At 35.0% G+C, this 21635-nt stretch overlaps 1 protein-coding gene across 3 annotated transcripts in view; it reads left to right on the top strand.

The window, feature by feature from the left end:
• LOC136407126 (probable ATP-dependent RNA helicase DDX60) overlaps positions 1 to 21635 on the top strand; it is a 123512-nt gene that overhangs the window by 26605 nt on the left and 75272 nt on the right. The window contains exons 3-8 of one of the 3 annotated variants that reach the window (XM_066387764.1): positions 1591 to 1699; positions 1870 to 1939; positions 2525 to 2714; positions 4547 to 4888; positions 6562 to 6678; positions 9814 to 9981. In XM_066387764.1, coding sequence (XP_066243861.1) covers positions 1696 to 1699; positions 1870 to 1939; positions 2525 to 2714; positions 4547 to 4888; positions 6562 to 6678; positions 9814 to 9981 — 891 coding nt within the window. In that variant the 5' untranslated portion in view covers positions 1591 to 1695. The remainder of the gene's footprint in view (positions 1 to 1590; positions 1700 to 1869; positions 1940 to 2524; positions 2715 to 4546; positions 4889 to 6561; positions 6679 to 9813; positions 9982 to 21635) is intronic. The other 2 variants (XM_066387782.1, XM_066387771.1) reach the window with 2 other exon arrangements.

Below are 21635 nucleotides of genomic sequence, written 5' to 3'. Positions count from 1 at the left end.
TCTTGCATTATTAGCTTCATATTTAATTTTAATGTGTCCCTCACTGTTATGTATTCCTTAATGTCATGTAATATGTATCATTCTGTTAAGCTTCATAGTCCTAACACACTGTGCCTATTTGAGAAATATCTCATTATTTGCTTTCTGTGATAAAATGCCCAAGTGCATATTCTTTGGCTCTTTTGTAGTTTCCTCAGTGACCTTTGCAGACTCTTCCTCCTCTTCTGACATTTATTAAATATTAGTGGTGTGCAAACTGATTGTCAGTCCTTTTCTTCTTTTCTACGGTGCTGTGTCTTTCTGTTTAAGCAAGCTCATCTACATCACTGACCTCACTTAATTTTAGTTCTCAAATTACTCTCTATTTAAGTCTAGCCAGATCTTGTGTTTGACTTCTACAACTGTATATTTAATTATTTACGTTACTTATCTATGGTAAGTCTCCAAAGCTAGTCAAACTCAGGTTGACCACCAATAAAATCATGATCTTTCCCTGAAATGTCACTTGGTTCCAAGGTTTCCTTCCTACGAAGAGGCCTAGTTAGTCACCCCGTTGCATCAGGTAGAATCCTAGAGCGTTATCCTTGAAAACTCTCACTCTCTTCTCCATCCATACCTGATTCATTGCTATATCACTTCAAACTCACTTTCTTTAATAATGGTATGTGCTTCAAACTACTATTAAGCTCTATTAAGTCAAACTACTGTCATTACTCATATAAACAATGGCTTTCTCTCTACTAACTGGATCTTTGCTTCCATCCTATCTATTTTTTGTGCTGTAGCCAGTGTAATCTTTCAAAATGCAAAGCCAGTCATAACACTATCTGCTTAACATCTACCAGTGGTTTTTAGGATCAAAAACTTGCCCTCCAAGGCTTTGACTGCCCTTTTATTTCTGTAGTCCTCTCCAGCATAGCTACTTCTTCCCTCACTCTCTCCACTCCAGTTTGACTGGCTTCTTTTCAGTGTCTAGTTCCATCTACTCTTTTATGCTACATGGCATTCTAGTATTCTCTTTGCCTGGAATGCTACTCTCCTCCATCTTGCTTAATTAATTCTGGTTTCATCTTTCAGAAGTGAGCCTAAGTATTACTTCTTTGCAGAAGTTTCCTCTGACCTCTTTGACTTTGTCACATTTTTTTATACACACACACATATATATTTAATTTATTGATCTTAGAGACAGAGGAGGGAAGGGAAAGAGAGGGAAGAGAGATAAAAAGAGAGGGTGAGAGAGATCAATTTGTTGTTCCACTCATCGATGCATTCATTGGTTGATTCCTGCCTGTGCCCTGACTGGGAATTGAACACACAACCTTGGTACACCAGGACAACATTCTAACTATCTGAGCTACCTAGCCAGGGAAGACTTTGTAACATTTTAAAATTTTCATTCTTTATATTATTAACTGATTAATATTTTTCTTTCCTGAGAGATTTTTAAGCTTCATGAGAACTGACAGCATGTTGACTTTTGCATGTTCTTGTATTCCCAGCACCATGTTTTGTTTAACCTGCAGTAGTTATTCAATACTCTTTGTTGAAAGAATACAAAAATATTCTAATTTTTCTTTTCTTTTTTTGTAGGTCTGTTATTTTCATTAATAACTGCCAGTAGGAGTACCCAAGTAAAGGATATCTGCTCTATTTAATAGTTTCCAGTTAAGGTTGGAGGGACAGGTAGCCACAAGAATGGGTAATTTTCACTTTAAAATATTCATGTTATAAAATAATGATTCTGTATGCTGGAAGTTTTAATAGAATTAAAAGAAGTCTATTACTGTTTCTTTTTTCTCAATCATAAGTAAACAATTGCTTTTTAAAGAAAGATTGATTGAAAATAATCCATTTTCTCTCTCTTTTTAGGTTCAAAAGAATACACGGTGATTCTAAAGACAATGTCAGAATTAATTTTGAATGAATTGCCAAAAGCTGAGTGAGTAATGTAGTAATGAATCGAGAGATATAAAGTTGTATATCATATTCTTCTATATCTATTTGACTTCCAAGTTATATCTATTTATCTAGATCATCTTAGTATATATGATAGTGTAGTATTTGTATATATAGTTATATATGATTATTTAACACAGAACTTTTTGAGTTGTTTGATGGTGAATTGAGACAGTTTTTTTGTGCTTTCTTTGTCTAAAGCTGTCAAAGAACCCATTGATTTATGAAAGTATGAGACTGACTAAGCAGAAAGGAAATATAATACAGGACTATGTTCACAATATAGGTGCTAAACTCCCGAGTCCAATCCAGATTGTCCCATATGGCCTTAAATAATTTTCACTATCATTTTGAACCTTAGTTTCCTTCTCTACAGAATGGGATTGATCTTGCCTTTTTTCTATGAAAGATTGTTATGCATATAGAGATCTTTGAAAAGTTTTAGCATTGAGCCTGACAGTAAATTCAGCTAGTGATGATGCTGATTATAAGATAATAACAAGGCTATTACCTTTGTTGCACCTTACTTAATTTATATGTAATTTTGTTTTAACTGTTTTTATTTTAGATATTCCAGTATATTCAATGATTTTGTTGAATCTGAATTTTTTCTGATTGATGGAGATTCATTACTTGTCACATGCATTTGTGAGAAGTCATTAAAGCAGGGACAGGACCTCCACTTCTTCTATCTGGTTGAACGCTATCTTGTGGATCTTATTAGTAAAGGAGGACAATTTGCCATAGTTTTCTTCAAGGTACCATGTGACAGTTGAGTTCCTTTCTATGATTTGAGAACTAAAACAATAATTTATTATAGTATAACTAGTTTTTTCTTATTACAAATTGAAATATATCTGTAAATATTTAGAAAATTTAAAAGGAAGAACATAAAAAATTTATAATTCCAGTATTAAGGAATTACTACATTTAAGACTATTTTTTAGTCACAATAATGGAACTATATTGTAAAAGCACAAGATCATGAAAGAGAATGAGAAATCTCCTAAACAGTAGTCTAATAACCTGAATTCTAGTCTTTTATCTATCTTCAAAACTCAGCAATCAATCTATTTGATCCCAGAAGAATGTCAAAGTCACTAATGCTGCTTCTTTATTATTTGCTCTTTAGTAAATACCTCCAAGGGAATACATCTGCTCTGCTTTTTATTTTATTAATACAATTTTAGCAATTTCAAATACTGATACAGTGGTACCTTGACATACAAGCACTTTAAATCACAAGCAATTTGAGAGATGAGGAGTCATTCACAGGATTTTTTGCTCTAAGTCACGAGTGGATATTTGAATCACGAGCTTCTGCCACCCTCCACTAGATATCCTGCCAAACGTTCTGAAAGGGCGAAAGAAACAAACTTCCATGGAAAGGTTTTTGTTGAAATGGCCTCTAAGTCAAAGTGAGGAAAGTGTGGCGCAAAAGGCAAAGTCAGTTAAGAAAATGATGATTGTTGGGCAAATAAGTTTGTAAATTTATATTTTCTGAGTTTGCTCACTTTTATTGTTAAAAATGGCCTGGACAGCTGTCTGTGAAATTGCTAATTACCTTCCAGCTTGGGGAGGGCCATTGTTATGCTGATGTCTCCTCCCCCTCTGCCAGCATTTTCGTCTGACTTTGAAGGTAAATACACTTCATAAACCAGTTTATTTCTTCACACTCTCTCATTTTATATATATATATATATATATATATATATATATATATATATATATATATATATATGTATTTATTATTTATAAAGTACATTTTCTTATTTAAAAGCATATAAAACAAAAACTTTGTGTGGTTTTTGAGGTCCAGAATGGATTAATTATATTCCCATTAATTTAAATGGGGAAACTCAATTTGACACACGAGCTAATTGAGTCATGAGCTCGGCCATAAAACGAATTAAACTTGTGTGTTAAGGTACCACTGTATGTATAACCATTACCACCCCTTCCTCATCCGATCCCTGAAGGTAACTAGCGTGCTATCTTAAGAATGATGGTATATATCTGTTCAATCATTTTGTGATTCACATTATTGTTAGAATTTTGAACACTGCTGACTGCTTGCAAGCAGTGTTCTGAATAAAGAACCTGGATTCTTGTCTAATATGTACAGTCAGTTGATTGCACTAATTTTGGTCTGTTGAGAAAATCCTGTGCTGCTTCAGGAGGGTCACAATGACCCAGGACAGTCTTCTGAAACAAAGTGACCCCTAGTGCACTTTCCATATTCTGGATAATTTATGTCTACCATTGGGTTTGATATATTTTTGTGTCCCTTTTTACTATTTAAAATGAGATTGGAGAGGAATTGAATTAGAGTGGAAATAAAAAGTATGATAAATCCTGAGTGTTGTGTGCCTACTTAAAATGGAGACCTGATTTAAATCCAAGTTGTGGTTTATGGCATGTATTTGTGATATGACAGTCACGGTTTAAAGGTCTGTTCCCTGACTATAAAACAGAGCAGAAGTGTGTTGGAACCTATTCCTTTAATGGCTTTAATTATGTGTTAATCAACTAATTTTGCAAACTACTAAGTGATAATTTCAAAATAATGTACTTTACTCCTCCCACACAGGATGCTGAATATGCATATTTCAACTCCCCTGAACTTCTTTCTTTGAGAACTGCTTTAATTCTTCATCTTCAGCATAATAACACCATTGATGTTCGAACACAATTTTCTGGATGCTTATCACAAGAATGGAAAACTTTCTTGGAAGAGAGTTACCCATATTTCCTGATAGTTGCAGACGAAGGCTTGAACCATGAACAAACACATCTTTTCAACTTTTTAATCATTCAGTCTTGGGCAATGAAAGTCAATGCTGTGCTTTCCTCAGGGCAAACATCTGATCTTCTTCGACTTTATGCATACTTTATACCAAGCAAGTACTATAATCAAAGGTTTTTCAAGGAGGTAATTTATATCAAAAAGAATTTTTTTGTAGAATTTTACAAAATTTTCTAAACTACTTGGCTCAGTTTTTTTTGTTTTTTTTTACCTCTTATATGGAAGTTATCATTGTTTTAACAGAGAGGAACAGAACATCAGTAATCATAATAATACAAATACAGTCATTATTGAGCACTAGCATATTGTCATAGCAATAGTGCTTGGTTCTTTCCATGAGTCATTTTATTTAACCTTCACAACAACCCTGTAAGATAGGTGTGTTAGTAGCATCTGTGTTTTGCAGATAAGGAAACAAATACTTGAGTAAGTAATCTGCTCATCATCAACACCAGATTAATAAACAGAGTATGTATATAAAAGAGGCAGTCTTACTCTATCCATCCTTTATCTGTTTCACTACTGTGGATACTGCTTTTGAGTTAATGAGATACAGACATGCATTCAACTGGAGATAAAATTATGCCCCTGTTGCTGAAACATACTAGTGAGATAATAGTTAAAAAAGTAGCTTTTAATGCAAAAACCCTGGAGAAGGTAATGAAAAAGGAAAATAACCGAAATAAGTTTATTTCTGAATATTAAATCCTTAATAGAATTTAAAAGTAGTTCAAATTTTAATTCTATGATCTTATTTTGTTATATTAGTATATTTGACTTTACTATATTGAACTCTCAGGAGTCAAAAGTGTATATTGATTTTACAAATAAATCTAATTTCTGTTTAATTTTTATTACTTATAGTGGATTCTGAATATGAAAATAATTCTATATGGTTTTTGAGTCAGTTAGCATTTTTTACTCTTTGAAAATAGTGTCACATCTCTCTCATGGTTTTGGAGACATCCAGATGGTTATCATAAAATCTGATAAGATGGCTATCATAAAATCTGCTTTAGTTAGAACTCCAGTTATTAAACTCTAGTTGAGTACTCTGAGAAGAACAGTCCTGGGATTCATTTTTATTTTGAGAGAAGGTACAGTAATCAGTTGATCTCATTTTATTCTGTTAGAGCAATTTCTAAATCTGAGTTTGAAAGATGCACTACAACATTCTTAAGAGGAATATTTTACTGGAGGATGTTATATTTGCTAAAATAATTTATTTCCTAATTTATCAAACAATCACTTTAAAGATATTATTTCATTTATTTATCAATTGAGGACTGTGAGATAATAAATAAAAGTGCAATGTATGTTGCTAAGGGCTGTTGCTGAATGATAGGTATCTGGGGGGAGATCATTATTTATGTGCATATATGAAATTTTTCATAATAAAATATAAAGTATTGAAATTACACAATGTTTCTTTCTGAGATGTTGGAAATAATGTAAAATTAGATTATGGTAACAGTTGCACAACTCGATAAATTTGCCAAACATCATGGAATTTTACCCTTAAAGGGAGTGAATTTATGTTATGATAATTATACCTTCATAAAGTAGTTAAAAAAAATTAAGTACACTGATTTCCCAGACAGAAGTTGATTTGGCAAAGACAAAATAATGCCTGCTGGTGGGCTTTGAAAATATTGTTGATCTGTAATTTCTTTAGTGTATTTTTTTCTTTTTTGCTTAGAAATATATTAATCATATCTCTAATATCTGGTATTTCTGTATTGGAACATAATTAGATACTTTATTTATGACAGTTTATGTGACTTGTCTTCCTTTTACAGAATAAAATGAGGATTGAGAATGCTTATCAAGTCCTGATTAAAAAATTGAAAGAACATCGTGTTTTGGCATTCCAAACTGTTTTTGGAAATTTAAGATGGCACAATATGATGGAAGAGGTACTGAAACTTATTTTAAAAGCCTTTTGTTTGAACTAATTGTTTAATTATATAAAAATGTTCCTATATAACTCTCACACAACTTCCCCTAATGTTTTCATCTTATGTAACTATAGTGCATTGACCAAAACCAGAACATTAACATCAGAAATAACACTATTAAGCTTCAGACCTTACTTGAATTTCACTTACTTTTCTACTAATACTGCTTTTTATTCCAGGATTCTATCCAGGGTCCCACATCTATTTACTCAGCTATTTCTCTCTAATCTCCTCCAATCTGTAATATGTAGTTTCTCAGTCTTTCCTTGTCTTTCATGACCTTGACATTTTGAAAAGCATTGATCAGTTATTTTGTTAATATCCCTCAATTTGGACTTGTCTGTTGTTTTCTCATGGTTGGAATGAGGTTATGTGTTCTTGTCAAGAATGCCACTGAATTGATGCTGTGTCCTCCATGTAGTAGTATCAAAGGGCTCATAATATGGATATGTCTAAACACTGCGTAAGCTGGTGCCTGCCAACCCTCTCCCCTCTAAAGTTACTCTTTCCTGACTCTGCAAATCCTGTTTCTTCTCAAACAATTGATTTTAGACCTCACCAGTGGCCTTTGTCTACAACAATTATAAACTGATATTTTTACCTGTGGTTATTTTCTATTTTACTCTGTCATTCTACATTTATTAATTAGAAATATACTGAGTAAGAGAGTTCATTTATCTGTTTATTTACACTAGCATAGATTAATGAATATTCATTTTATAGTATAGGTTAAAGTTCAATACAATAATTATTTTGGTGCTCAAACTGTTCCAGGTTTGAACATTAGAAGCTCCATCAGCTTTGCACCTGCATTCTTTTACCAGCTCCCCATCTGTTTTATTTTCTAAATCACTTTATTGAGGTTTGATGACATAGATAATGGTGATGGTTACACAGAAGTATATTTATCTCCAAACTCATCAAGCCTCATTCTTTTTTGAGTACTGTCTTACTTTTTGAAGCCACAAGATGTTCCAATATCCTCTTGTATTTTCCCTGCCTCAGCCCTGAAATCAACCACTTTTCCAAGGAGCTCTGGTTGCTTTTATTGAAAAATGGCATTGGAAGCCAAGATCTGAGAATAAGGCATGTTTGTTGTTACTGGAGTGCCATTGCTACTAGGACTTATAAACTGGGTCTGTCTCCTTAAATCCTGTGCCTGGCCTTATGTATGCCATCTGATGCTTTAAGTTGTACATACTTGAAAATTTGTTGTCTGTAGTCTGTGCTCTATTCTACCTGGTTACTTTTATTGAATTTTTAGACTGAGAATAGATTTAATTCTAGTGGTTCTTCCAATTCACTTTTCACTAATGTTTCTCCTTTATAGTTCCTATAATTATTCCCAATCTCTCTCCAGTCACTATAAAGCCTTGAGTTGGGATAAAGTGGGCCACAGGATCATGCAGGATTGCAGAGCTGGAATTTGTTCATGTTTTTCTTATACAGTTATTTTGCAGTATCATTCTTCTATCTTCTTAATTCTGAGAGTATGATTTTATGTAGAATATTTATAGATATAAACTATTTAATATTTTTAGGAAGCTGATTATTACAGACTCTACTGTTTTCAACTACATGGAAATGCCACAAAACATGTGTATGATAGAATTTTAGGAAAATGCATAATATAAAAAATATTCTATGAGTAATATAATGCCTCACATTGGAATATAGACTAACTTCAATTTAATTAAGTATAATATCTAGATTTCAGTATGTCCTAGTGTTATTCCTCCAAAATCCTTTCATACTCATTACACCATGATTACACATAGATCTACCACTTAGAGGTAGAAACTTATATTTTTAAAAATTTATTTATTTAGAAAATTAATATTAACAGAGTGACATTGATCAATAAGTGTACATAGATTCAAGTAAACATCACTCTATCATTTGATTAGTCAATTATGTCATATATTCATCGCCTACTGCCAAATCATTTTCCGTCACCTTATATTTGTCCCTCTTTAGACGTTTCCCCCACACCTCCTTCCCTTCCCTTCCCTACATTGCCCTCCCCGCTGGTAACCACTGCACATTTATCTATGTCCATGAGTCTTAGCTTTGTATCCCACCTATGTGTGAAATCATACAGTTATTAGTTTTTCCTCTTTTATTTATTTCACTCAGTATAATGTTCTCAAGGTCCATCCATGTTGTCATAAATGACCCTATATTGTCATATCTATGGCTGAGTAGTATTCCATAGTATATATGTACCACATCTTCTTTATTCAATCTACTATCGAGGAGCACTTTGATTGTTTCCATGTCTTGGCCACTGTGAATAATGCTGCAATGAACATGGGGGTGCATGTATCTTTATGTACCAATGTTTTCAAGTTTTTGGGATAGATACCCAGTAGAGGAATTGCTGGGTCATATGGTAATTCTAGTCTTAATTTTTTGAAAACTCACATTTTTTAAAATATATCTTTTTAATGGTGATTTATGTATTCTTATACAGTTGAGAATATATCATTCTCAACTTTTACAAATAACTCTGTGAAGAACATCTTGGTACATAAACCTTGGTACACACTTTGTATTATTTACCTAACCTAGATTTAGAACTTGAATAGCCCAACAAAAAGTGTCACCAAATATTTAATGATAATCATAAGTATTGCCCAATAACTTTCTGGTAATTCTGTACCTATTAATACTTGTATTAATAAAGTATGAGAAAAATAACATTGCATGTCAGTGCTGTTATCATTAAAATATACTTTGCTGACTTGAAAGGAAAACTATGATACCTAATTGTTCTTTTTATTATCAAAGAGGTTTAGCATTTTTTCTATTATATTTGTATTTCTTTTGTGTATTACCTGCTCATGCCTTATTAAAGGCTCAGATGTTTTCCTATTGATTTATAGAACACTTTTAAAAATCTATATTTTTAAGGGTTTCACTGAAATATTTCTTATAATTTTTTATTTAAAATGTTTATCATGTTAACAGAAATATTTATAGTTTTATGTGATCATATCTATTTTTTTCTGTATGATTTCTTCTAGTAAGATCAGTTATAAATAAAAATATTTTTATAAATATCATGACATTTCACTATTTCCTTTGTGACAGGCATGTGAAACTATTTCTCTGCTTAAGCAAATCTGGCCAGAAGGATCTGACATTCGGCGTGTTCATTGTGTTACTTCATGCTCGTTGTTTCTGAGAATGTACCATCACTTTTTAGAAAACAGAAAGAAGAATACCTCTTCTCAGAAAACTAAAACTAAAACCCAACAGGTGTGATTGTTATAGCTTTACCATGAAACACCATTACTCTCAACTTTTGAAATTTTATTGATTTTTTTATTGATTCTAATTTATTGTGTCTACATAGATTGTAGTGTTGCCCCGAATTCATCCCTTCTCCCCCTTATTCCCCTCAACATTTCCCTTGCCCCCTTCCCCATAGTGCTCTCCCCCCTTCCTTTCAGGTTTATCTCTTCCTATCATCCTCTTTCCCTCTGTCCTCTTTTCTTCTGGTCCCTTTGATCTCTCCTCTGTCTCAATTTTGTTCCTCAGTTCACATTGTTCATTGGATTCCTCAAACTAGTGAGGTCATATGATATTTTTCTTTTTCTGCCTGGCTTATTTCACTTAACATAATAGTTTCCAGGTCCATCCATGTTGTCACAAAAGGTAAGATTTCCTTTTTTTCATTGGTCCCATAGTATTCCATTGTATATATGTACCACTGCTTTTTAATCCACTCGTCCACTGATGGACACATGGGCTATTTCCAGATCTTCACTATTGTGAACAATGCTGCCACAAACATGGGGATGCACTTCTCATTTTGAAACAGTGTTATGGTATTCTTGGGGTATATTCCTAAAAGTGGGATAGCTGGGTCAAAAGGCAGTTCCATTTTTAATTTCTTGAGGAATCTCCATACTGTTTTCCACAGCGGCTGCACCAGTCTGCATTCCCACCAGTAGTGCAGGAGGGTTCTCTTTTCTCCACATCCTCGCCAGCCAGCACTTTTCTGTGTTGTTTTGTTGATGAGTGCCATTCTGACTGGTGTGAGGTGATATCTCATTGTGGTTTTAATTTGCATTTCTCTAATGATTAGTGATGTTGAGTATTTTTTCATATGCCTCTTGGCCATCTGTATGTCCTCTTTGGAGAAGTGTCTATTTATTTCTTTTTTCCATTTTTGGATTGTATTGTTTTTCTTCCTGGTGTTGGGTTTTACAAGTTCTTTATAAATTTTGGTTATTAACTCCTTATCAGACATATTGTCGAATATATTCTCCATTGTGTAGTTTGTCTTTTTATTACGTTCTTATTGTCTTTAGCTGTGCAAAAGCTTTTTAGTTTGATATAGTCCCATTTGTTTATTCTGTCTTTTATTTCACTTGCCCATGTAGATAAATCAGCAAATATATTGCTGCAAGAGATGTTAGAGAGCTTATTGCCTATGTTTTCCTCTAAGATGTTTATGGTTTTACGGCTTACATTTAAATCTTTTATCCATTTTGAGTTTATTTTTGTGAATGGTGTAAGTTGCTGGTCTAGTTTTATTGTTTTGCAGGTAGCTGTCCAATTTTCCCAACACTATTTGTTAAAGAGGCTGTCGTTATTTCATTGTATGCTCTTACCTCCTTTGTCAAATATCAGTTAGCCATAAAGGTGTGGGTTTATTTCTGGGTTCTCTGTTCTGTTCCATTGATCTATATGCCTGTTCTTATGCCAGTACCAAGCTATTTTGAGTACAATGGCCTTGTAGTATAACTTGATATCAGAAAGTGTGATGCTTCCTACTTTATTCTTCCTTTTCAAGATTGCTGAGGCTATTTATGTTCTTTTTTGGTTCCATATAAATTTTTGAAATATGTGTTCTATATCTTTGAAGTATGTCATTGGTATTTTAATTGGTATTGCATTGAATTTATAAATTGCTTTCAGTAATATAGACATTTTAATGATGTTTATTCTTCCTAACCATGAGCACAGTATATGCTTCCACTTGTTTGTATCTTTCTTGATTTTTTTCATCAATGTTTTATAATTTTCGAGTACAAGTCTTTTATCGCCTTGGTTAAATTTACTCCTAGGTACTTTAGTTTTTGATTGCAATAGTGAAGGGGATTGTTTCCTTAATTTCTCTTTCTGACAGTTTATTGTTGGTGTATAAAAATGCCTCTGATTTCTGAATATTAATTTTATATCCTGCCACCTTGCTGAATTCATTTATCAGATCCAGTAGTTTTTTGAGACTTTAGGGTTTTCTATATACAATATCATATCATCTGCAAATAATGATAGTTTTACTTCTTCTTTTACAATTTGGATGCCTTTAATTTCTTCTTTTTGTCTGATTGCTGTAGCTAGGACTACCAGAACTATGTTGAATAAGAGTGCTAAAAAGAGGGCACTCCTGTCTTGTTCCTGATCTTAAGGGGATTGCTTTTAATTTTTGCCCATTGAGTATGATGTTGGCTGTGGGTTTGTCATAGATGGCTTTTATCATGTTGAGGTATGTTCCCTGTATTTCCACTTTGCTAGTGTTTTTATCATAAATGGGCGCTGGATTCTATCAAATACTTTTTCTGCATCTATTGAAATTATGATGTGGCTTTTTTCCTTCCTTTTGTTTATATGATGAATCACATTTATTGATTTACAAATATTGTACCAGCCTTCCCTCCCCAGAATAAATCTCACTTGATCATGGTGTATGATTTTTTTTTCATATATTGCTGGATCCCATTTGCTAATATTTTGTTGAGGATTTTAGCATCTAAATTCATCAGGGATATTGACCTATAATTTTCTTTCTTTGTGTTGCCTTTGCCTGGTTTTAGAATCAGAATAGTGCTCGCCTCATACAAGGAGCTTGGAAGTCTTCTTTCCTCTTGAATTTTTTGAAATAGCTTGAGAAGGATAAGAGTTAATTCTTTTTTGAATATTTGGTAGACTTCACTTGTGAAGCCATCTGGTCCTAGGTTTTTGTTTGTCGGGAGTTTTTTTTTTTTTTTTGGTTGATAGTTTTTTGATAACTGTTTTCATCTCATTTGTTGTAATCCGTCTGTTTAGGTTTTCTGATTCTTCCTGATTGATTTTTAAAAGATTATCTGTTTCAAGAATTTGTTCCTCTCATCAGGTTTGTAATTTTTTGGCATATAATTCTTCAAGTATTTTCTTACAATTCTTTGTATTTCTGTTGTGTCAGTTGTTATTTCTCCACTCTCATTTCTAATTTTATTTATTTGAGTCCTCTCTTTTTTTTTTCTTGGTGAGTCTAGCTAAAGGTTCATAGATCTTGTTTACCTTTTCAAAGAACCAGCTCCTGGTTTCACTGATCATCTATATTGTTTCTTTAGCCTCTATGTCATTTATATCTGCTATGATCTTTATTATTTCCTTCTTTCTACTACCTCTGAGATTTACTTGCTGTTCTTTTTCTATTTCTTTTAGATGCAGGGTAAGTTGTTTATTTGAGCTTTTTCTAGCTTCTCAAGGTATGCCTGTAATGCTATGAACTTCCCTCTCAGTACTGCTTTTGCTGTGTCCCATCGATTTTAAGTTGTTGTATGTTCATTATCATTCATTTCTAGGAATTCTTTAATTTCTTCTTTGATCTCATTGTTAACCCATTCGTTATTTAATAACATGCTATTTAGTTTCCTACTGTTTGAGTTTTTTCAGTTTTTCTGTTGTGGTTGATTTCTAGTTTCATGCCATTGTGATCAGAGAAAATGCTTGATATGATTTCAATCTTCTTAAATTTGTTGAGACCTCTTTTGTGCCCAAACATGTGGTCTGTCCTTGAGAATGTACCATGAGCACTTGAAAAGAATATATATTCTGCTGCTTTAGGGTGAAAGGTTCTGAATATATCTATTAAATTTAGTTGATCTAGTGTGTCTTTTAAGTCTGCTGTTTCTTTTTAATTTTCTTTCTTGAGGATCTATCTAGTGATGTTAATGGGGTATTGAAATCCCCTACTATTATAGTATTGCTATTGATTTTTCCCTTTATATCCATCAAAGTCTGCTTTATATATTTAGGTGCTCCTATATTAGGTGCATAGATTTTATAATGGTTATATCTTCCTGTTGGATTTCTCCCTTTATCATTACATAGTGACCTTCTTTATCTCTTACTATAACCTTTGTTTTAAAGTCTATTTTGTCTGATATAAGTATTGCTACCCCAGCTTTTTCTTATTTCCATTTGCATGAAATATGTTTTTCCATCCTTTTACCTTCAGTCTATGTGCATCTTTTGATTTGAGGTGTGTCTCTTGAAGACAGCATATGTATGGGTCCTGTTTTCTTATCCATACAGCTACCCTATGTCTTTTGATTGGATCCTTTAATCCATTTACATTTAAGGTTATTATTGATATGTAGTTGTTTCTTGTCATTTTATTCTTTAAAGCTGTATTCTTCTTTTGCTATATTCTTTTCCCTCTTGTTCTGTTTACAACTGGCCCCTTAACATTTCTTGCAGCATGGTTTGGGTGTAATGAATTCTTTGAGTGTTTTTTTTGTTTGGGAAGGTTTTTATTTCTCCTTCAGTTTTAAATGATAGCCTTGGTGGATAAAGTAGTCTTGATTGTAGGCTCTTGTTCTGCATTAGTTTGAATATATCTTGCCATTCTCTTCTGGCCTCAGTGTTTCTGTTGAGAAATCGGATGTCATCCTTATGGGGGTCTTTTGTAGGTGATAGCCTTTTTTTCTCTAGCAGCTTTTAATATTTTCTCTTTATTTCTTAGCTTTGGTATTTTAATTATGATGTGTCTTGGTGTGGATTTCTTTGGGTTTCTCTTTAATGGAATTCTCTGTGCTTCCTGAACTTGTGTGACTTTTTCCTTCATCAATTTAGGGAAGTTTTCAGCTATGATTTGATTGAACAATGCCTGTATCCCTTGTTCTTTCTCTTCTTCTTCAGGAACCCCTATGATGCAGATGTTATTTCTCTTCATGTTGGCACATTGCTCTCCAAGTTTCCTCAGACTTTTTGAGTCTTTTCTTTTTGCTGCTCTGCTTCCATGTGTTCATTTATCTCAGGGGTAGTCAACCTTTTTATACCTACCGCCCACTTTTGTATCTCTGTTAGTAATAAAATTTTCTAACCACCCACCAGTTACACAGTAATGGTGATTTATAAAGTAGGGAAGTAACTTTGTTTTATAAAATTTATAAAGCAGAGTTACAGCAAGTTAAAGCATATAATAATAATTACTTACCAAGTACTTTATGTTGGATTTTTGTTAAGTTTGGCAGAATAAATCTTTATGAAACAACTTTCTGTAGTTAAATTTATCTTTTTATTTATACTTTGGTTGCTCCGCTACCGCCCACCTTGAAACCTGTAACGCCCACTAGTGGGCGGTAGGGACTAGGTTGACTACCACTGGTTTATTTTGTCCTCTAACTCACTTATTCAATCCTCAGCTTCATCCATTCTGCTTTTAATTCCTTCCATTGTAGTCTTCATTTCTGATATTGTATTTGTCATTTCTGACTAATTCTTTTTTATTATTTCAATGTCTTTTTTAAAATTTGCTATCTCTTTATTTAGGTGTTCATTATGTCCATCTATTTTTGTTCTAAGATCTTTGAGCATCCTAACAATCGTTATTTTAAACTGTGCATTTGGTAATTTGGTTATATCTGATTTGTTCAAGTCCTTTTCTAGAAATTTCTCTTGATTCATTTAGGTTGCATTTCTTTGCCTTCCCATTCTGTCTGTGTATAAAAAGTGTGTAGTTACTGGAATCCAAGGTGTGTGGCCTCTGTGTTCCATCGGTCTTTTATGTCTTCAGGCCCGCCACCCCCTCTGCCGCTGCCTTGGCATTTGGGTATGGGCATTGTCAGTGCTGGCCTGCTATGGCAGTTGCTGTGGTTTCCACCTCTCCTCCATATGGGGGGGAGGGCTGTTTTCACGTACCCGGTCTAAAAGCCTCTGCTGGCCTTGGCCTTCACCTTGCCCCCAAGGGTGGGTCTGTGCGCCACGCCAGAGTCGCAAGCCTCAGCACTGCAGGTGGGGCTGTGAACCTATGCTCAGCCGCGTTTCTCCATCTGTTTCCCAGGTTTCACCTCACCCCCTGTGGGTGGAGCTGCACTTATATGCCAGCTCCATGGGCCGGGCAGGGCTGCATGTCCATGCTCAGCCATGAGTGTCTGCAGTTTCCCAGCTTTCTCCTTTCTCCTGTGGGTGGGATTACAGGCAGGATCACTCTTGCTCACCCAACCCGCAGCTAGGTTGGACCGCTTTCGTCTACCCCTTCTGCTCTTGTTGGGTGAGACTGAGCTCTCGCCAGGCCTCAGTCATGGTCGGCAGGCTTTCACCCCCGCCGATGGGACCATGCTTCTGTGTCTCGCTGCTATCCACCCTCTGGCAAGCCCTCAGCAGTGTGGGTTGGGGTGCTGGTGCTCAGACCTCAGCACTTAATACTGTATTCCTGAAGGCTCCCTCCTTCTAAGCGACTCTGCTCTGAGTGCTATGGGAGAGATTGTTTGGCTGGTGTCCTACTTCCCTTTACTGGTATTGTTGGTTCCAGGGGAAATATTCACTTTAGATTTGGGGGGGTGACTCAGCCCAGGGGTTAGGGTGGCTGTTCCTCAGAGTGCTTCCTAGATTACACTCTCTTCCTGCCACTTCGGTCCTCTCAACTCTTCCCAGTCTTCCAGAGTCCCAGATTAGAGATTGTGAAAGAGGTTTTCTGCACGGTTCCTTTAAGAATAATCCTGGGTCTGAGAAATCTGACTCTTTCTCACAAACAGCTAAACACTGTCCATATGCTTCTTCTAGGCTCTGGGGCTGCAGGCTGGGGCTTTGTTCCTGGGGCCCAGGACCCGCCCCACTATGCTAAACTTGCTTCCTGCCACATGAGTCCCTCCGGGCTGCCGTTTGCTCCTGGGAGCTGGGCAGCCCTTTCCACTTTTCCTACCAGTCTTAGTGTGGCTTCTTCAGTGTTCCTTGGTTAAAGAGTCTTCTTAGTTTATTCCAAAGTTGGTTTTACCAGATCATGGTTCTTAAAATTAAGTTGTAATCCACTTTGGTTCTGGCAGGTGGAAGTTGTTGTGCCCTCCTATTCCATCACAATCTTGCCACCGGAAATTTTATTGATTTTCATCTACTATATCTTCCATTTGATATTCATTTATTTCCCTAATTTACTTACATAAACTTTTCAAAAAGAGAAAATCTATGATTTTTTAAAATAAAAATCATATATTGTCCTGTTATAAGATTTAGTGGTTTACTATGCAGATGTTTATTCAAATTTGTCCAACCTTCCAGAGGAAAGGGAAATGAGAAAGGAAATTCACACTTGGTGAGAGCTTATAATATTACATTATTCTGAGTTCTTTATATGCTTCATGACATTTAATTCTCACAATAGCCTTTTTTTTTTATTAAATTTAATGCAGTGACATTGATAAATCAGGGTACATATGTTGAGAGAAAACATCTCCAGATTATTTTGACATTTGATTGTGCTGTATATCCCTCCCCCAAAGTCAAATTGTCTTCTGTCACCTTCTATCTGTGTTTCTTTGTGCCCCTCCCCTCCTCCACTTCCTCTCTCCTTTCTCGCCCCATTCCCCCTCCCCCCCCATTGCCATCACATTCTTGTTCATGTCTCTGAGTCTCATTTTTATGTCCCATCTATGTATGGATTCATATAGTTCTTAGTTTTTTCTGATTTACTTATTTCACTCCGTATAATGTTATCAAGGTCCATCCTTGTTATTGTAAATGATCCAATGTCATCATTTCTTATGGCTGAGTAGTATTCCATAGTATATATGTACCAAAGCTTTTTAATCCACTCGTCCTCTGACAGACACTTGGGCTGTTTCCAGATCTTCGCTATTGTGAACAATGCTGCCACAAACATGGGGATGCATTTCTCCTTTTGGAGCTGTTCTATGGTGTTCTTGGGGTATATTCCTAAAAGTGGGATAGCTGGGTCAAAAAGCAGTTCAATTTTCAGTTTTTTGAGGAATCTCCATACTGTTTTCCACAGTGGCACACCAGTCTGCATTCCCACCAGTAGTGCAGGAGGGTTCCCTTTTCTCCACATCCTCACCAGCCAGCACTTTTCTGTGTTGTTTTGTTGATGAGCACCATTCTGACTGGTGTGAGGTGATATCTCATTGTGGTTTTAATTTGCATTTCTCTAATGATTAGTGATGTTGAGCATTTTTTCATATGCCTCTTGGCCATCTGTATGTCCTCTTTGGAGAAGTGTCTATTCATTTCTTTCACCTATTTTTTTATTGTATTTTTTTCTTCATGGTGTTGGGTTTTACAAGTTCTTTATAAATTTTGGTTATTAACCCCTTATCAGATGTATTGTTGAATACGTTCTCCCATTGTGTAGTTTGTCTTTTTATTCTGTTCTTACTGTCTTTAGCTGTGCAAAAGCTTTTTAGTTTGATATAGTCCCATTTGTTTATCCTGTCTTTTATTTCACTTCCCCTGGAGATAAATCAGCCAATATATTGCTCCGAGAGATGTTGGAGAGCTTACTGCCTATGTTTTCTTCTAAGATGCTTATGGTTTCATGGCCTACATTTAAGTCTTTTATCCATTTTGAGTTTATTTTTGTGAGTGGTGTAAGCTGGTGATCTAGTTTCATTTTTTTTTTTTTTACAGGTAGCTGTCCAGTTTTCCCAACACCATTTGTTAAAGAGGCTGTCTCTACTCCATTGTATTTCCTTACCTCCTTTGTCAAATATCAGTTGTCCATAGAACTGTTGGTTTATTTCTGGGTTCTCTGTTCTGTTCCATTGATCTATATGCCTGTTCTTATGCCAGTACCAGGCTGTTTTGAGTACAATGGCCTTATAATATAACTTGATATCAGGAAGTGTGATACCTCCCACTTTATTCTTCTTTTTTAAGATTGCTGAGGCTATTCATGTTCTTATTTGGTTCCATATAAATTTTTGAAATATGTGATCTATATCTTTGAAGTATGTCATTGGTATTTTAATTGGTATTGCATTGAATTTATAGATTGCTTTGGGTAATATAGACATTTTAATGATGTTTATTCTTCCTAACCATGAGCATGGTATATGCTTCCACTTGTTTGTATCTTCCTTGATTTCTTTTATCAATGCTTTGTAATTTTCCAAGTACAAGTCTTTAGTCTCCTTGGTTAAGTTTACTCCTAGGTACTTTATTTTTTTGGTTGTAATAGTGAAGGGGATTGTTTCCTTAATTTCTCTTTCTGACTGTTCATTGTTGGCATATAAAAATGCCTCTGATTTCTGAGTATTGATTTTATATCCTGCCACTTTGCTGAATTCATTTATCAAGTCCAGTAGTTTTTTGACTGAGACTTTAGGGTTTTCTATATACAATATCATATCATCTGCTAATAATGATAGTTTTACTTCTTCTTTTCCAACTTGAATGCCTTTTATTTCTACTTTTTGTCTGATTGCTGTGGCTAGGACTTCCAGGACTATGTTAAGTAAGAGTGATGAAAGGGGGCACCCCTGCCTTGTTCCTGATCTTAAGGGGATTGCTTTTTGCCCATTGAGTATGATGTTGGCTGTGAGTTTCTCATAGATGGCTTTTATCATGTTGAGATATGTTCCCTGTATTCCCACTTTGCTGAGAGTTTTGATCACGAATGGGTGCTGGATTTTATCAAATGCTTTTTCTGCATCTATTGAAATGATCATATCGTTTTTCTCCTTCTTTTTGTCTATGTGATAAATCACATTGATTGATTTATGAATATTGTACCAGCCTTGCCTCCCCAGAATAAATCCCACTTGATCATGGTGTATGATTTTTTTCATATATTGCTGGATCCGATTTGCTAATATTTTGTTCAGGACTTTAGCATCTATATCATCAGAGATATTGGCCTATAATTTTATTTCTTTGTGTTGTCTTTGCTTGGTTTCAGAATCAGAATTATGCTCACCTCATAAAAGGAGTTTGGAAGTCTTCCTTCCTCTTGAATTTTTTGAAATAGTTTGAGAAGGATAGAAGTTAGTTCTTCTTTGAATATTTGGTAGAATTCAGTTGTGAAGACATCAGGCCCAGGACTTTTCTTTGTTGGGAGTTTTTTTTGTTTTTTTTTTTGTTTTTTGTATTTTTCTGAAGCTGGAAACGGGGAGAGACAGTCAGACAGACTCCCACATGCGCCCGACCGAGATCCACCCGGCACGCCCACCAGGGGCGACGCTCTGCCCACCAGGGGGCGATGCTCTGCTCCTCCGGGGTGCCTCTGCCATGACCAGAGCCACTCTAGTGCCTGGGGCAGAGGCCAAGGAGCCATCCCCAGCGCCTGGGCCATCTTTGCTCCAATGGAGCCTTGGCTGCGGGAGGGGAAGAGAGAGACAGAGAGGAAGGAGGGGGTGGGGGTGGAGAAGCAAATGGGTGCTTCTCCTATGTGTCCTGGCGGGGAATCGAACCTGGGTCCCCTGCATGCCAGGCCGACGCTCTACTCCTGAGCCAACTGGCCAGGGCTTGTTGGGAGTTTTTGATAACTGTTTCTATCTCATTTTGTGTAATCAGTCTGTTTAGGTTTCTTGTTTCTTCCAGATTAATTTTTGGAAGATTGTATGTTTCAAGGAATTTATCCATTTCATCTAGGTTGTCTAGTTTTTTGGAATACAGTTCATAGTATTTTCTTACAATATTTTGTATTTCTGTTGTGTCAGTTGTTATTTCTCCACTCTCATTTCTAATTTTATTTATTTAAGTCCTCTCTCTCTTTTTCTTGGTGAGTCTAGTTAAAGGTTCATCAATCTTGTTTACCTTTTCAAAGAACCAGCTCCTAGTTTCATTGGTCCTCTGTATTGTTTCTTTAGCCTCTAAGTCATTTATTTCTGCTCTGATCTTTATTATTTCCTTCCTTCTACTACATTTGGGCTTTACTTGCTGTTCTTTTTCTATTTCTTTTAGATGCAGGGTTAAGTTGTTTATTTGAGCTTTTTCTAGCTTCTCAAGGTATGCCTGTAATGCTACGAACTTCCCTCTCAGTACTGCTTTTGCAGTGTCCCATCAATTTTGAGTTGTTGTATGTTCATTATCATTCGTTTCTAGGAATTTTTTAAATTTCTTCTTTGATTTCATTCTTAATCCATTTATTATTTAACAACCTGCTATTTAGTTTCCATGTGTTTGAGAATATTTGAGCTTTTCTGTTGTAGTTCACTTCTAGTTTCATGCCGTTGTGATCAGAGAAAGTGCTTGATATGATTTCAATCTTCTTAAATTTGTTGAGAGCACTTTTGTGCCCTAACATGTGGTCTATCCTAGAGAATGTACCATGAGCACTTGAAAAGAATATATATTCTGCTGCTTTAGGGTGAAAGGTTCTGAAGATATCTATTAAATCGAGTTGAACTAGTGTGTTTTAAGTCTGCTGTTTCTTTGTTAATTTTCTTTCTTGAGAATCTATCTAGTGATGTTAGTGGGGTATTGAAATCCCCTACTATTATAGTATTGCTGTTGATTTTTCCCTTTAAATCCATCAAAGTCTGCTTTATATATTTAGGTGCTCCTATATTAGGTTCATAGATATTTATAATAGTTATATCTTCCTGTTGGATTACTCCCTTTATCATTATGTAGTGGCCTTCTTTATCTCTTACTATATCCTTTGTTTTAAAGTCCAATTTTTCTGATATAAGTATTGCTACCCCAGCTTTTTTTTTCATTTCCATTTGCATGAAATGCTTTTTTCCATCCTTTTACCTTCAATCTATGTTTATCTTTTGTTCTAAGGTGTGTCTCTTGTAGACAGCATATGTACGGGTCCTGTTTTCTTATCCATGCAGCTACGCTATGTCTTTTGATTGGATCATTTAATCCATTTACATTTATGGTTATTATTGATATGTAGTTGTTTGTTGCCATTTTATTCTTTAAAGCTGTATTCCTTTTTTGCTATATTTTTTCCC

This window comes from Saccopteryx leptura, chromosome 1, assembly GCF_036850995.1.
Source record: "Saccopteryx leptura isolate mSacLep1 chromosome 1, mSacLep1_pri_phased_curated, whole genome shotgun sequence".
NCBI classification, from domain to species: Eukaryota; Metazoa; Chordata; class Mammalia; order Chiroptera; family Emballonuridae; genus Saccopteryx; species Saccopteryx leptura.
The sequence above is the reverse complement of the archived record's forward strand: the minus strand, read 5'-3'. Positions and strand labels throughout refer to the sequence as shown.